Here is a 16982-nt window from a genome sequence, read left to right as displayed (position 1 = left end):
TTTCCTCAGCTGATTCTTCCTTCATGGGTGTGATTACTATACTTGTATCATCAGCAAAAAGAACTAACTTGGCATCTTCATGAATACAGAGTAGCAATTCGTTAATATATATTAAGAACAATAAGGGATCCAAGATTGAACCCTATGGGACACCATTCTTGATACCTTCCCACTCTGCTGGTTTTTGTAGACTATCTGTATTGTTAATTTCAACCTTCTGCATTCTTTCAGTTAAGTATGAATGAAATCACTTGTGCACTGTTCCACTCATACCACAATACTTAAGCTTATCTAGAAGAATTTCATGATTCACACAATCAAAAGCCTTTGAGAGATCACAAAATATCCCAATGGGTGATGTTTGGTTATTCATTTCATTTAATATGATCCACCTCTTGCCCTTATGCAAGAAGATATTCAGCTTTTCATTGATTGGTAGAGTGATTAGATGTCCTCCTATGAGATGCGGTGCCAAATTCGGTCCAACTGGCGCGTTAAATTGTCAAAATACCGAGGTGACTGGAAGTCCTGCACACAATGACGACGTACCGCTGTACCGTGAGAGTGTTGCGGATGATAACCAAAGGGGACCGACTTTGAAATGAAATGACGCCCCAGACCATTTCTCCTGGTTGACTGGCCGTATAGTGGGCGACAGTTAGTTTGCTTTCTCAACACTGTCTCTAGCGTGTCGAGACACGCCTCTGTTGGTCACCAGGGCCTGGAATATCATTGGCTGGAGTTTGTCTTCAGTGATGAGTCCCATTTCAAAATGAGCCCCGATGATCAGCTAAGACGCGTCTGAGGATGCCCCGAACACTGGTGGCACACCAGCCTTACTGTCGGCTACCATACAGCCCGATGACGAGGAGTGGTGGTCTAGTGTGCCATTCCATTCTATAGCAGGAGCCCTTTCTTTGTCATCCGCTGCACCCTTACAGCACAGCAGTATGGCGATGATGTTCCATGCCCCTTTTTATTGCCTTTCATGGGGAGCCATCCTGGATTTACATTTCTACAAGATAATGCCCTTCTGCTCACAGCGAGAATTCCTGCTACTTGTCTTTTCTGAAGAAGGGAAATTTGTTAACCTCGAGTAGAGATTTAAGTGTCCGAAAGTCGTTTCTGAAAGTATTTGTATGGAGTGTAGCCATGCATGGAAGTGAAACGTGGACGATAAATAGTTTAGACAAGAAGAGAATAGAAGCTTTCGAAATGTGGTGCTACAGAAGAATGCTGAAGATTGGATGGGTAGATCACATAACTAATGAGGAGGTATTGAACAGAATTGGAGAGAAGAGAAATTTGTGGTACAACTTGGCTAGAAGAAGGGATCGGTTGGTAGGGCATATTCTGAGGCATCAAGGGATCACCAATTTAGTATTGGAGGGCAGCCTGGAGGGTAAAAATCGTAGACGGAGACCAAGAGATGAATAGACTAAACAGATTCAGAGCCGCGCGGGATTAGTCGAGCGGTCTAGGACGCTGCCGTCATGGACTGTGTGGCTGGTCCCGGCGGAGGTTCCAGTCCGCTTTCGGGCATGGATGTGTGTGTTTGTCCTTAGGATAATTTAGGTTAATTAGTGTGTAAGCTTAGGGACTGATGACCTTAGCAGTTAAGTCCCGCTGTCACACACATTTTGAACAGATTCAGAAGGATGTAGGTTGCAGTAGGTACTGGGAGATGAAGAACCTTGCACAGGATAGAGTAGCATGGAGAGCTGCATTAACCAGTCTCTGGACTGACGACCACAACAACAACAAACCCTACCTTGAACTGCATGGTAGCTGGAAGTCTCTCCAATTAGGAATGTTTGCATAACGGGATTTTAACGATCTGACGCACCAATTTGTCAGAATGCTGCACAATATCCCTCAGGAAGACATCTAAAAACTCCGGTCAATCAACGTCAAGTTAAATAATTGCTTGGACAAGGGCCAGATGTGGGCCAACCTGCTAATGACTTGCTCAATTTGTGAGACTCTTTCTCTTGGATAAATGATTCAGTTTTTCTGAAATTGTAATCATTTGTCATTTCCATCCCATTGGGATAGTTCGTTCGTGGTGCATCGTTTCCTTTTCCTGTTTTTCTTCTTAGAATTAATATCCCACGATATCTGTCATGCGAGTATACATGTATCTTTGGAACTGATTTTCAAAGAAGGTGATACTGCTGAAGATTGTTTAAACTGTGGTATGATCAGAGTGTAACTGATGACGCTACCAGTTACTTCCTGTTTAACGTCGATCTGCCGGGCGCCAGTTGTGACAGTCAGGCTGTGATAAGGCGATATGGCCAGCGAATGGAGCTAAACAGTCGAGAGAAAGACCTCTGCCGCATCGGCTGAAGTCCGGACCGTATCTCCCACTCGCGGAAAGCACAGTAGGAGAGCGGTGGAGGGGACCAGCGAACAGAACACCTGAGAGCGCGATATCGCCTGGACGCACAGTGAAGCCAGCCTGATAGCCAGCTCTGCATCTCTCCTGGATCAGTCTGGTTTACCAAGTGCGGCTGCAACCTTTCAGTTTCAGTAAGTGCAACAGTGTTATGTGTACGTGCCATTTTTTAACACGTGGTCAAAATTTATGAAAGAAAGGCTCGCTTGATTTCTCTCTGCATACACGATCTTTAAAAATATCCCGATAACGTTGCTTTCTGATCTGACCATCAACATGAACGACGCATGAGATCAGTTAAACTGTCATTTTTATTTCGTTTTTCTCAGGGTCGTTGGGAATATGTCAGCCAAAGACAATCGACTCTAGAATCACTGCATAACTGATAAAAATTGAAACAATAATTTAAAAAATAGATTTGTGAAGTAGTGTAAAGAAGCAACACCTTGTAGAGCACGGCTGTAATCAACATCGAGGAACTTATGCAAGAAATAAAAGGAGTCAGAATGAGTTTTTCACTGTACAGCGGAGTGTGTGCTGATATGAAACTTCCTGGGAGATTAAAATTGTGTGCCGGACCGAGACGCGAACTCGGTACCTTTGCCTTTCGCGGGCAAGTGCTCTACCAACTTTTTTTTTTTAATCTCATTTTTTGTCCGCTTTTGTTCGTTGCATCTGCTCAGGGCGGGCGTCGTAAGACATCAGTTCAAGTTCGTTGTTGAAACTGAGCTCCCCAAGCATGACTCACGCCCCGTCCTCACAGCTTTACTTCTGCCAGATAGCTCAGTTGGTAGAGCACTTGCCAGCGAAAGGCAAAGGTCCCGAGTTCGAGTCTCGGTCCGGCACACAGTTTTAATCTGCCAGGAAGTTTCAATAAAAGGAGTGTCCACAAGAAGCATCACAAATCTGACAATCTGCCATCGACACAAATTTTTCGCTCCCATTGGAAATTATTGTAAATTAAATAAAGCACACCATTCTATGAAATGATTAAGCGTAAATCACTTTCTGATTTACTGAGTGAATGCTAACGCTACGCTCTTTTTAAAAGAATCCCTATTATTAACGACAGATAATAATTTATTCTCACTAAGCAATAGTTTTAAGAATCCGATGGTTCTCTTTACTAGCTATATTAACTGTTGAAAACTGTAAAAATCGCTACGGTCGCAGGTTCGAATCCTACCTCGGACATGGATGTGTGTGAAGTCCTTAGATTAGTTACGTTTAAGTAGTTCTAAGTTCTAGGGGACTGATGACCTGAGATGTTAAGTCCCATAGTGCTCAGAGCCATTTGAATCATTTGAACTGTAAAAGAAAAATAAGCCCGTTTAAAATAATAGTCTGCGCTACGGAGATATCACCTCAGTCGAGTTGGAATTTATCCCCACCGTGTCAAAACTTCTTTATCTGGTGGGACCTTGTTCCGCCATAGGTATATAAATATTCTTTCTATACATTCAAACGCCTTTTTCTTTGCTTGTTTGAATTTGTGAAGATGTAAATATTATACAATGACGCGCAAAGCGTAAGGATGAAAGTAACTTTCGCACGAAAGTTTCTCCAGTGACCCATACATAGCAGGAACTCCTAGGTAACATTATTAAGCATGTGATGAGAGGAACAGAAGTCATACTTCTGTACAAAGACAATAACTACTCCGAAGCCTCTGCGATTTATAATGTTGCCCGGACATTACAAAAGACGGGATATGGTTCTTAACACTGTACGTGATCACCACAAATGGCAATGCATGCTCTTCAGCGTGCCCCCTTGCCGTGTATCTTGCATGGTGGGAGTGGGAACACGTGATGCTGTCAGCAACATTGTCGAGCATGAGCGTTTAGATGGTTCAAATGTAGTGGTGTGAAGAGGAATAATGTTGCTTGGGAGTACTAACCGAATCTTTGAAGATGGAACGCTCACCAGTTAACGTTATTGTAACACTGTGCGTCCTTTTATGGGCTATTTGAACTTGTGAGCCGGATGACCAGACTGGCTAACTTCAATTCTAAGTAACTGGAAAATGGCGCAACGTATTGAATTTTTTTCTTAACAATTACGTCTCAACACAGCTTCTCCTGCAACACCCTTGCAAGCTTTTCACTCTGTTTCTGACCACCCTCTTTTTCAAGATATTTATTTAGTATTTTAGAGTTTCACATAATAACATCACATAATAGAACTTAACAGAAAACAAATTCATTTTATTAGGTTGGTGCATAAGTTCGTAGTGGTTTTGTTTTGCATGTTGATTTTTCGGTTGCTATACGTTTGTTTATCGATTGTCATTTTTTATTTGTAGTTCACTGTTGCCATTTGAGTTTACATACTGTCATTTTGTCATTTGGAGATAGTGAATGGACATGTGGACGCTATAAAATGGATTTCCAAGTGAAGAAATCGGAGCGTTTCCTACAAAAATGGTTCAAATGGCTCTGAGCACTATGGGACTTAACATCTGAGGTCATCAGTCCCCTAGAACTACTTCCAGACTGAAGCGCCTAGAGGGATGGCAGTAGGATAAGCAGCCACAAACATTTGCGGTTAGTGTGTGCATAATGACATTGGACAGAAAAGGCAAGAAAATGATTTTCTCGTTTTAACGAGGATTGTTTTGACATTAGTCACTCGCCAGATTCAGGAAGACCTTCGGGATTTGATAGAGATCGTTTAAACGCAATAATCCACAGTGATACATCAGTGTACTCGAGAAAAAAAGCAGGTGGCCATATGTGCATCCATGCTTGCAGGTCGTCAATTGGCTCGTGACCAACACCCACCGTTCCTATCCTGTATAGTTACTGATGACGGTAAGCGGAGTCCTTATGGTAACGTAAGGAAAAGAAAGTAATGATTGTGCCCAAACACAGCAGTAGCTCCTCGTACAAAGACCTGCGCGCATCTACAAAAGATAATGTTATCCACCTGGTGGAACAGCGGCCGTATGGTGTACTACGATTTGCTTCCCCGAGTGTAACCACCACTGCTGACATTTATTGTCAGCAACTGAGATGTCTTGCACACGCGGTTCAAGGCAATAACCGGAAATGCTGTGTCAAGTGATGCCACGCCACTATAACGCCTTCCCGTATTCTGTTAGGGCCAGCCGCGTTGGCCGAGCCGTTCTAGGCACTTAAGTCTGGAACCGCTCGACTGCTACGGTCGTAGGTTCAAATCCTGTCGCGGGCATGGATGTGTGTGATGTCCGAAGGTTAGTTAGGTTTAAGTAGTTCTAAGTTCTAGGGGACTGATGACGTCAGATGTTAAGTCCCATTGTGCTCAGAGCCATCCGAACCATTTTGAACCATTCTGTTAGACTGACAAAAACATTGTACAGTAGTTCGATGGCGAAGTCATTCACCTAATCTTGCGCACTCAGATTTTCACCTATTCCGCTCTCTATCGAACAATCTTCAAGGAACTTCCATTGTCGGCCGAAAATGAGCTCCGAACATGGTTCGACCAGTTCTTCGCCTCACAAACCACGTGTATTCTGCAGTCGTAGAATCGAAAAGTTTCTCTAACGTTGACAGACTTACAAGCTGTGAACGAGAACATATTATTGCTGACTTAAGTCTCTGTTGTGTTTACTAAATTAATGAAGAAACGCTACGAGCTTATGCGCAAACCCAATATAAATAATTAAACTTGTGGCCACCACGGGAGCACGCTGCAGAACGTACACAGCCATCCGCGGTGATCACACGCCCTGTTATGAACAATGTACAGTTTTTTTAATGTCTAGTGGACCATCACAAACTGTGGTGACGCCAATGTTATTATTCTTTGTATAAAAGTATCATTTCTGTTCGTTTCATTCCGTATTTTTTTCATTTACCTCCTGTACTACATTGTAGAATTTCTTTCAACGTATATTCTGTGATACCTGGCAATGACACATTGTGCGAAAGTTACACTAGTACCTCAGTTTTGCACACCACTGTATTTGTAAACTGATCACTTAGTTAAAATAATAGTTATACGGGTCAGCTACAGCTTGCTCGTCGAACAGATGGTCCTTCAAAAAAGGTTCAAATGGCTCTGAGCACTATGGGACTTAACATCTCAGGTCATCAGTCCCCTAGAACTTAGAACTACTTAAACCTAACTAACCTAAGCACATCACACACATCCATGCCCGAGGCAGGATTCGAACCTGCGACCGTAGTAGTCACGCGGTTCCGGACTGAAATGCCTAGAACCGCACGGCCACCGCGACCGGCTGATGGTCCTTCTGACTGCACAAAAGAGTGGATATTTTGCAGTTTCCAAAATTCGTTTTTGTTCTCAGGTCAAGTACAAGGACACAATAAGAGCGTCCTCACATTATCCTGCCTACGGAAGTGCATCGTAATGTGATAAACTTGTGGCTTCCCTGTCTTCCCAGAATCATAAATCATTTTTATTCAGTATTTTCAAATTATCCCAACATCACTCTTCTTTCTAACACAATATGCACTATTTGTTACGTAACTACGACTCGTAGAGGTAACGAAAATGTTTTTATATTTTATGACTTTTAATCACGCGACAATTACTAATTTAACGTTTTATTAGAAGTCTTTCATCTAAAGGTCTTTAATTAGCGTTTTTAATGCAGTTTCATTTGTAAATAGACAGAAAATATTAAAACCAAACAGTGGATAAATAGAGTGACAGTTCTGCTTGTCATATGAGTCTAATTCTAAAGTGCACTTGTTATGTTGCAATGGCCTGGAATATTTTCGAACCTGCGTAATTATAAATATCTGCGACATAACAACCAATCGCACTTTTAGTGCCTTACGCGGTGGCCGAGCGGTTCTAGGCGCTTCAGTCGGGAACCGTGCGACTGCTACGGTCGCAGGTTCTAATCCTGCCTTGGGCATAGATGTGTGTAATGTCCTAAGGTTAGTTAAGTTTAAGTAGTTCTAAGTTCTATGGGATTGATGACCTCAGATATTAAGTCCCATAGTGCTCAGTGCCATTTGAACCATTTTTAGTGCCTTAGCTTTTTTCAAGTCACCGCACATAGTCCGATGGCACATTTTCATATTGTTTTCCACTTTTAGTTCTGCGCTTATGTTGTTTTCAGTCCAGATTATGTCTACAAATGCATGAACATAAAAGAGGAGAATTGGAATTATTATTTATTTATCCCATTGCTTTTACTTCTGGGAGTCTCGGAAGAGTTGCTCGACTCGCCTTCGATGCGGCTCTTTTCGTTTAGGCAGAAGGACTGCATTTTTAAGGGAACTGGAATGTGTCAGGAAAGAAAGGAACTCGATAGGAACTGGGTGTGGCCTATAGTAAGGGACAAACCCGAGTATTTGCCTAAATTGAAAATGGGAAACCATAGAAAATCATTTTCAAGGTTGCCGGTAGGTGTACACAAACCACCTCGACTTCCGTATTCAAGTATTGCTATCTCAGCGCCCTAACAGGCGGAGCTACTCCAAGCCGGTTAGAATTTGGAAAAACTGGTTGTTGTACATTATCTCAAAAAAAGTAAATTATGTCACAACAAAAGATTGAATTATGACATTGCGTGTTTTGCCTGTAATTTTGCATATTAAGTCATTTGATAGTGAGAGAATGCTTGCATATTTTAAGATTAAATTGTGCATGGAATTGCTGGCTTCAGTTATTATAGTACTACAAAGACGTAAACAAATTTTGACGAAAGGGGAGCGAGGGATTAAGGGCCCTGTCGGCCTGGACAAATTAAAGCAAATCGCTGAAAAAACGTTTTAAAAATTAACGAACTAGAGAATGTGCTGCCATCACATACCTCATCACACCCCATCTACTCTCCACAAATCCCTCCACAGCATTTTATGTACGAAATGGTTTTCATAACCGATTACCACTGGATGACCAAACTGGGTTCTATTTTGTCATTTGGTCTACTAATGATTGAATATTGAGCATGTTTTTAAATAAATGCGACCATCACAATTTCGGCGATATTGTTATTGATCAACGAGATTTTTGGGCGGCAACAGAAGAACCACTCTTTAAGTTTAAAACTTATGGAACATCTAAGTTTAAAGACCATTCGTTTGCTAAATGGTTCGCTTAAAGTTTTATGTGCAGATTCGTCTAGATTGTGGGGGAGAGTCCGCAGTATTAATGAGTGTAAGCAATAAAACATCGATGTTTTTGTTACGTCAGCGATCCTGTTCTGTGATGGCTGACAGCAGCAAACTTAGTAACTGTTATGGTTGTCTAAGTGTTTACAAAGCAGGTTTAACATATTTGAGCTTTTTTTAGTTGTACTCGTACAGACATTAGATTAAAGATCTTCCGAAATGCGTCATGATTGGTACGGTTTTTCTGCTGAATGTGATGTCAATGAATAAATATTATTAAGGTAAACTCGACACTCTTGTGCACTTGTGATCAGCGGGTTGTAACCGCTTAGTGTAAGGCAAAATGGACCCTCAAATTATATGCTGCAATGTTATTTCCATGACTCACATACGAACCCACTGACATTCATAATCCTCAACTCATATTATTAGTATTATTTAGTAGCTGACGACAAAAAGGAAAGGAGATACAGTCTGTAAACTTTTCATAGAGCTCTGATACCATAGTTTCAAATGGAAAAATCTCATTCTTCCTCAGTATGTCAACCACAAGCTACACCCGTTCAAACATAAAACAACATCGGAACTTTCAAGAATAACGACAGATGTAGTCTTCTCAAAAAACCTTGTCGTCGACTGGATGTTAAACTGTAAACTTCATGGCTTCATTCCTTACTTTTTTAAGGAAAATAAACTGAAAGTAGACACTAAAGCTACAGTTGTTTTGATTGCGTTGGCAAATGCTGCGTGAAACATACTAGATAACAGAGTTTGGCCTATTTTTCGTTGCCTTCGCGTAGGCAATAAACACATCCAACAGGCTTTAGATAGCAGAAAAAATATTTCCGCTACGTCTGTCTGGGAATGGTGTCACTAAAATGAGCCGACGGGAGTACATCACGTCCTGAAATCTTCATTTTCAAAAATATTTCATTTAACACACTACATATTATCTAATTTACCCAATTTTGATACCTTTATGTCAGCTACGACGTGCGAGTATGATGTGTTATTAGAAGAATAAGTACTCAAAATATATGTTTCTGATCCACTTTGTTTTCATATTAACTGAATCTGTCTTAGAAGATTTTATTATTTAATTATCCTCCGGCCGCTGTGGCCTAGCGGTTCTAGCGCTTCTGTCTGAAACCGCGCTGCTGCTACGGTCGCAGGTTCGAATCCTGCCTCGGGCATGGATGTGTGTGATGTCCTCAAATTAGTTAGGTTTAAGTACTTCTAAGTCTAGGGGACTGATGACCTCAGATGTTAAGTCCCATAGTGTTAAGAGCCATCTGAACCATTTTTTAATTTTCCTTTCCTATTTTGTTGTCATGAGAACGAGTATTTTTGTTACAGCGTTGTAAAAGTTTTCGGTCTTCTCTATTTCATTGACGCCTCTAAAACTTTACTGTATTATCATCTGCAACAGTTTTGCCGTCCATGTATGCCTTCATTTTCGGAAACAATTGAAAGTTGTTCGGTGTGATGTCTGTGCCGTACTATGGACATTCCAAAACTGGGTAATTTCCTAGAAACAACGCACATTGCAGTCTCGGCCTAGCTGTGAGCGATATAAATCGAACGGTCAGCTCTCGAGGCTGGAAATACGGATATTACTTTCTGTTTTGATAACCGAATGTCGCTTGAGAGTAGAGAAACTTCGCATTAGCGTACTGGAGGTCATGATTGAATGTAGCGCAGTGTCCATGTCGCAGTCTCTTACCTGGAAGCAGTTGATTCCTGGTTAGCGGGAAACTGATAAAGCCTAGAATTCTGTTGGCAATATGGATTGCTTGCAAATCACGGCTCGAGAAACTGCATTCAGTGTGGCTCTGTAATTTCTGTGACGCTGTCGAAGAGGACACACTTGTTACGTGGTGGGCAAATAATTTTACATTTGGAAAAGACTGCTTCCAAATGCGAACTTCCAGTTAATACAGTTTCTGACTGTTACGGTGTTTGTATAACAAAGGGGTTGCAACAATCCTCCGTGTATCTTAGAGGCAAAAATTCGATGAGAATCAGTCACCTTATGCCTTAAAGATTGTTCCAGGATTCTTTAGCCTGCATCTTAAGTTTTGAATCTTTGTAAGACAGTGAGTACATATTGCACCGTTATGTTGACTGTGTTTTATGTATGTGCCAAGTTACACAAGTTATAAGTTCCCAAAATAGGGTTCAAGAAAACTTTTTCTAGATCTGCAATAGCAAGAACTCCGGACTTGGATGAATTTCAGTGTAGATATTCGCTCAGAGCTCATTTTATAGCAATATCCATGCCTAAGATCCTCTGATTTATGTTATATCACGCAGATAACAGAGGATGTTGCCCTACCGCCTACTGTGGGAAATAATTTTATATTTATTAGACTTAACTTTATTTACGCTACCTATTGCGAAGTAACAATGATATTTTTTTCCATAAAATATTCTGATGCAGAGTATGATATACAAAATCATTTCTTGCAATTAGATTTTGATACTCAATTAGTGTTTAATCCCGTATTCCACCTATCCTACAAATGACACCACGTAAATCCTGAGCTACAGGAATATTGAAGGATGAGATTGGTTTTCATCTGGGTAGTAGCTCTGTAAAAAGATCAATATATTCATGTTCTTTTAGTAGTATGTATTCCTACTGCCATTTGAATTGTCAGGTACACCACACAAGTGCTGTCCCTTAATACAGAGAATAATGTTTCTTACATTGCAAGAAGTGACAGTTGCACAGTCGAATGAGAAAATTTGGGAAAGTGTAAGATTGAATAATTCCAGTTCCTCTGAATTTTCTTCACCAAAAATTGTTCTAGCTTCTCTGTCGAACAGAGGTCTCTTTATTCCAAAATCCCTGTCGGTAATAATCAAGGTGTCCCACAAAATTGCCCCCCGTCCATTCCTGATCGCTTCCTCAGCTCAAATCCAGACTGAAAGAAAACGAGTGTAAAATAATATTGGAGGGTGAATGATGATTGGAGCATGACAACTTCTTAGGGTTTCCCAAACTACAGCGCTGTTAAGTAACGAGACTATATGCCCGCTTGGTGAAAACTCCAAGATCATTGTCGAATAAAATGGTGTATAGTTCTTAACGGAAATTTTCAGATTAGCGTGTGTGTGTGTGTGTGTGTGTGTGTGTGTGTGTGTGTGTGTGTGTGTGTGTGTTGCCTTAGAAGTTATTTGATTGGCCTAGTTATTATCATGGCAAAGGAGTAGCTGAAAAACTGTTTGGGAGAGCAAAATATGTGTGTTTCGGCTTAGAATCTCTCTGATTGGCCTTTTTCCAAGAAAGTTATGTGTGTCTTGAAGGGCTGAAGAGAAAAGAAAGGGAAAGGGGACGGAGGAGGGGGGGAGGGGGGAAGAAGATCCCTTCGAACACTATTCATGTGGATTTGACTGAGAATTGCGGTCGTCTTCTCAGACGGGTACTTTCTCAATATTAAGGGACAGTCCATTTTCAGCGAAACAACGAATCATTCTTTGAAAGAAATCACTAACACCTTCTTTTGCTTTCTGTCTTATGGTCTTTATTTTAAACAGTATGCAAAAAGTGTGAGTTGTGCTCAGACATTTAAGGAGTCAACCCAATATTGAACCTTTAGGGACTCCCATCACGAATTCTCTCCTTTCAACACTGTGCGACTTATTCAGCAAATTTTATTGCATTTTTTAAGTGACTCAACCAGTTGTTATTAGTAGAGTCCACCATAATTTAACAGATTGTTATCTTTTCAAATGCCACTCACATTCTGCATTACACGGATTTGTACTTGTGTATAGGCACTTTCAGTGTAGTACATTCACACGAGAAACTGGGATAAGACGATGAAAATTGTTGTGTAACATGTGACTGTCCACCAACCATCCTTCATATCAAAATATGCTGTATATGAAAAGTTCCAGGCCTTACACAGAATGAATTGGGAGGGGGAAGCACGATAGTCTGACTGTAAAATGTGCGTTCTGAATTTGCCAGGCACCAATTTAAACGCTTAGGAAGGTGAAGGACCCTACCGCGTCAACCACAATAACATTTCGTGGTAACTGCCCTTTTTAGCCTATCGACAGGCTGGAGTAATTATCTCAGTTATACTGTGCTCTTGATTAGGTAGTTCACGAATATAACGAACTCTTTTCCCCAGAAAACGTAAATATGCCTTTTATGGCTGATTTGTGGGTGCGGAAGTACTTCACTCACGGGAACCGTCTTTGTTGTCATCCATTTGGTTTTTATATTGGTTTCAGGATGATAAGCATGAGGCTAGGCATTTTCCGCAGTTACTAAGATACCCAAAAAGTCCTCTGCAGTAACAGATAGGGACAAAACAGCTCTGGATGTCGTAGTTTGTGTGATCTGTTCGCTGTTCAAATAATTCGGCACCAACTATGCAGAAAGATCCCTGATGTCTAGGATATTGTTAATAATGAAACCAACACGCTCCTAAGAGTATGTCCAATATCTCAGCAATCATTATGGTGGATATGCGCTTCTTCTTAAGAAACATTTTAAGGACAGCGTCGGTTGTTGTTGGGTCTATTGATGTTGTGGGCTCCCCACTAAGGGGCTTGTCTTCAACAAGGAAATACCCATTCTTGGAACGACACAGCGTTAGAAAGGAAGCGGCTCCCTGGTGCCTGTGACGTCTCAGTGTGACTGGCCTTTGCAGATTTTCTCTCGAGAAATGAAAACTTCATGTCGCCCCGTAACTCCAAAGACCTGAATCTTTCTTGAGCCTCTGCCATCGCAAGTTCTATCTGAAATTAAAAATAGTTTCAAGAACAGGAAATATGTAGTATTTGCACAGATACGAAAGAAATAAGCTCACCAGACAAAATATTAGTCACTTGCTTAAAACATCAGAATGATCACTGTGGCATGCTGTAGGTAACGGGTACCACTGACTAAGTAATGGTAGTAAAGTGAACTATACATTTCAGTCGGCTGTAAGGATTCATGACGATAATATGGGTTGACATGCAGACATATCTGAATGCAGAGAGGAATTATCGCCTTTGAACGTGTCCATGAACGTACTGTGAATGAAATTATCGACATTTTGTCCGTCAATACGTACGGTCCAACGTGCGTGCAAAAAACTGTGTATCACTCGCATACACGTAACTCGACTCAATGAAAGTGGACGTCATAAAATCCTAACCATATAGGCAAAGAGACGAGTATCCCACCTTTTCAGTGACAATCGGTTTCAAGTATGACGGGAACTGACTTGGGACATGTAGCTATAAACTTGAACTAGGATGTTTATTTCAACTTCTCGCTGACCAAGCGTGGTTGTTTCTACTATGTCTTCATGAAACATATGCAGTGGCGACTCTCATCTTCGAAGATAACAAGTCATAATTGACATAGTTGGACATACGTGTTTCTGTTATCATGAGCATTCGCCTCTCGAACCTGATCTAGCCCACTAAATCACCCGATCTTAATACACTGGAAAATAACTAGGATTATCTGGAACTGTGGGTGAAGCGTAGCACTCGACATCCTCGAAATTTCGTAGCTCTGTAGGCTATAACCATCAGTGAGTGGCTTCAGAAGGAAGGTGTCGAACGTGAAAAGACTCGCAGCCGCTCGACCTCACCGAATTAAGGGCACTACCGAGGTGGTGTTACACAGTATCACAGTATGAGCATGGTGTCTCCAGGGGGACACTAATTTTTCGCCTGTTGTCCTTATCTAGCTTTCGTATACTATTAAATTAATTTTTTAAATGGCTCTGAGCACTATGGGACTTAACATCTGTGGTCATCAGTCCCCTAGAACTTAGAACTGCTTAAACCTAACTAACCTAAGGACATCACACACATCCATTCCCGAGGCAGGATTCGAACCTGCGACCGTAGCGGTGGCGCGGTTCCGACTGAAGCGCCTAGAACCGCTCGGTCACTCCGGCCGACAAATTAATTTTTCAGTCGACACCGTAATAGTATTGTTGGATGTTAGACGTAGGACTTAATCGATTTCTTCTATTTGTTCACAGACTTAGAACGGCGCTAAATATGGCGGAAGACGAGTCTCATAGACCACCGCCTCCTTCGTGGATCGACAAAAAGTTCGTAGAGAGGGCACTGAAAAATAAAGACAGTAAAAGTAAGGTGAGAGTGGACGCTGCAACTGTCGATTACGCCATCAAAGACGGGCTAGGTTACACGAGCTGCATCTTCAGAGTAGTAGCCACCATCAAATTGGACGAAAGCACCTCCTGCCATGAACTTCCACTCATAGTGAAGTGCAGCAACGCAGAGGAAGGCAATCTGACCGAGGTGGGAAAGGAATTCCGAGTATTCGAGAAGGAGGCATTGTTACTGTGCGAGTTGGTGCCAGACGTTCACAGTGCGCTGAGAGTTGTGGAGGGAGAGAGATTCTCCCCGCTGGCGGCCCGTTGCTACCTGTTTGGGATGCAGCCCGTAGAGTTCCTGGTGATGGAAGACCTGTCGGCGGATGGCTTCCGCTTGGCCGAAGCTGGCCAACCACTCGACTACCAGCACTGTGTGCTAGCTTTGAGAGCGTACGCTCGCCTACACGCCGCCTCGGCCACGCTACTCAAGGAGAGGCCAGACTATCGGGAACGTTGTTTTCTCCCAGCATCGACTGACCTTCAGCAAGAGTTCTTCGAGAGCATGGCTGACAAGATCTTCAAAGCAGTGGCGAGGGAATTCAGAGCGACTGCTGGCTACGAGCGATACGCCGAAAAGTATGAGAACCTTTCGGAAAAAGTCGTGAAGAACAACAAGACCTACTGGGAATCTAATAATCATATGTTAAATGTTGTAATGCATGGCGACTGCTGGAAAAATAATTTCATGTTTAAATACGTTGGAGGGAATCCCATAGACATTAGGATTCTCGACTTTCAGGTGAGTGAGTATGTGGGACAATATTTGTGTTTTTATTTAGCGATGTTTTATGTTTACTGATAAATTTCCATACCGCATCTATGACTTACATCCTTTACTGGGCAGTTGACATGCGGTTGTAATAGTTTCAATATTTCCATCTTTGGGATGCGGTCTTTACTTGGTTCACATTACGACACTTCAAAACTTTCCCTTTACTTGTCTTCATAAGCGTTCGTACATCACGACTGTTGGGATATTGCTTTTACTTTGTGCACTATTGTATGTACGATAGCGTCTTTCTTCGTTAATCACCTACGATAAGATCTGCTACAGTTGTAACTTTTTTATTTCCTAAATGAAAAGCACAACCCGGTTTCGGGAGCTGTGCCCCATCCTCAGGTGCATATAAAATGTAAGTCGATAAAAGTTATTAGAATTTTATGGACTCGTATTTACATGCAGCTGAAGATACGACACAGGTCCCGAAACCAAGTTGTGGTTTCCTTATAGCTGCAGTGGATCTTGTCATTGATGATGAATATCAACTGCTGTCGATGAATCTTCAAGAGAAACATACCTTTATCAGAATGAAATTTTCTCTCTGCAGCGGAGTGTGCGCTGATATGAAACTTCCTGGCAGATTAAAACTGTATGCCGGACCGAGACTCGAACTCGGGACCCTTGCCTTTCGCGGGAAAGTGCTCTACCACTTGAGCAGGAGAGCTTCTGTTAAGTTTGAAAGGTAGGAGGCGAGGTACTGGCAGAAGGAAAGTTGTGAGGACGGGGCGTGAGACGTGCTTGGGTAGCTCAGTTGGTAGAGCCCTTGCCCGCGAAAGGCAAAGGTCCCGAGTTCGAGTCACGATCCGGCTCACAGTTTTAATCTGCCAGGAAGTTTCATACCTTTATCAGATCTCAATCCACCTGGTTACAGCTGTTGTTTATTTTACGTTTAAGGCAACTACTTTAAATCTTGTATATAGAGAGGCTTTCTTGTACCGCTCAAGTAAAATAGGCATAACTGTCATAGTTTAGCAGAGTTCACGGGCCAGCCGGTGACCTGGTGTACTTCCTGTACACGAATGCCAGTGAGGAGGTCCACAGGCATCACATGGAAGACCTGCTGCAAGAGTACCACAGCACGCTGGTGGGCCTGCTACGGCACTTGGGCATGGAACAGCAGGCCGAGGCTTACACCCTGCAGGAATTTAGGAATGAAATGGAGGCGGCGGCCACCCTCGGCGTGTTCTACAGTGCCATGAGCTGCCTTTCCATCACTTCGGAGAAGTATGGCGCTGACTTCAAGGAGTTCTTCCAAGGAGATGGCTCTTCAGTCCTAGAAAACGCATACAAAAATCCTACCATTATGTCCTATCTCAAATACCTTGCACCTATATACGACAAGAAGGGCCTTCTGTGAGTAGATCTGCTTCCTTGTCTATTACTGTGATAAATTTATCGTGTTGTAAATCCTGTAAATTTTATTTTGGAATCTGCCAATATTATTTGAACGTTCATCTCACTACAGATGTATCCTTGAGTAATGACATTAAACTGCCAAACTCTATCTCGGCTTTCTTTTCACGAAGAACCTGAAAAAGCTACTTGTTCTGCTTGGTAAGTAAAAGCAAACACTTTCAGAGTTCAGAGAT

The 16982-nt window shown here is 42.0% G+C and overlaps 1 protein-coding gene across 1 annotated transcript; it reads left to right on the top strand.

Moving 5' to 3' along the window:
- Positions 1 to 2402: 2402 nt before the first annotated feature.
- Positions 2403 to 16752, top strand: LOC126455614 (uncharacterized). Its single transcript, XM_050091377.1, has 3 exons — positions 2403 to 2532; positions 14475 to 15351; positions 16361 to 16752. Exons 2-3 carry the CDS (start codon positions 14494 to 14496, stop codon positions 16748 to 16750), a joined length of 1248 nt encoding a protein of 415 aa, XP_049947334.1. The 5' UTR covers positions 2403 to 2532; positions 14475 to 14493; the 3' UTR covers positions 16751 to 16752.
- The last annotated feature ends 230 nt before the right edge of the window (positions 16753 to 16982 follow it).

This window comes from Schistocerca serialis, chromosome 2 (assembly GCF_023864345.2).
Source record: "Schistocerca serialis cubense isolate TAMUIC-IGC-003099 chromosome 2, iqSchSeri2.2, whole genome shotgun sequence".
Lineage (NCBI taxonomy): Eukaryota > Metazoa > Arthropoda > Insecta > Orthoptera > Acrididae > Schistocerca > Schistocerca serialis.
Note: the sequence above shows the minus strand (reverse complement) of the source record. Positions and strands in the feature narration are given on the sequence as shown.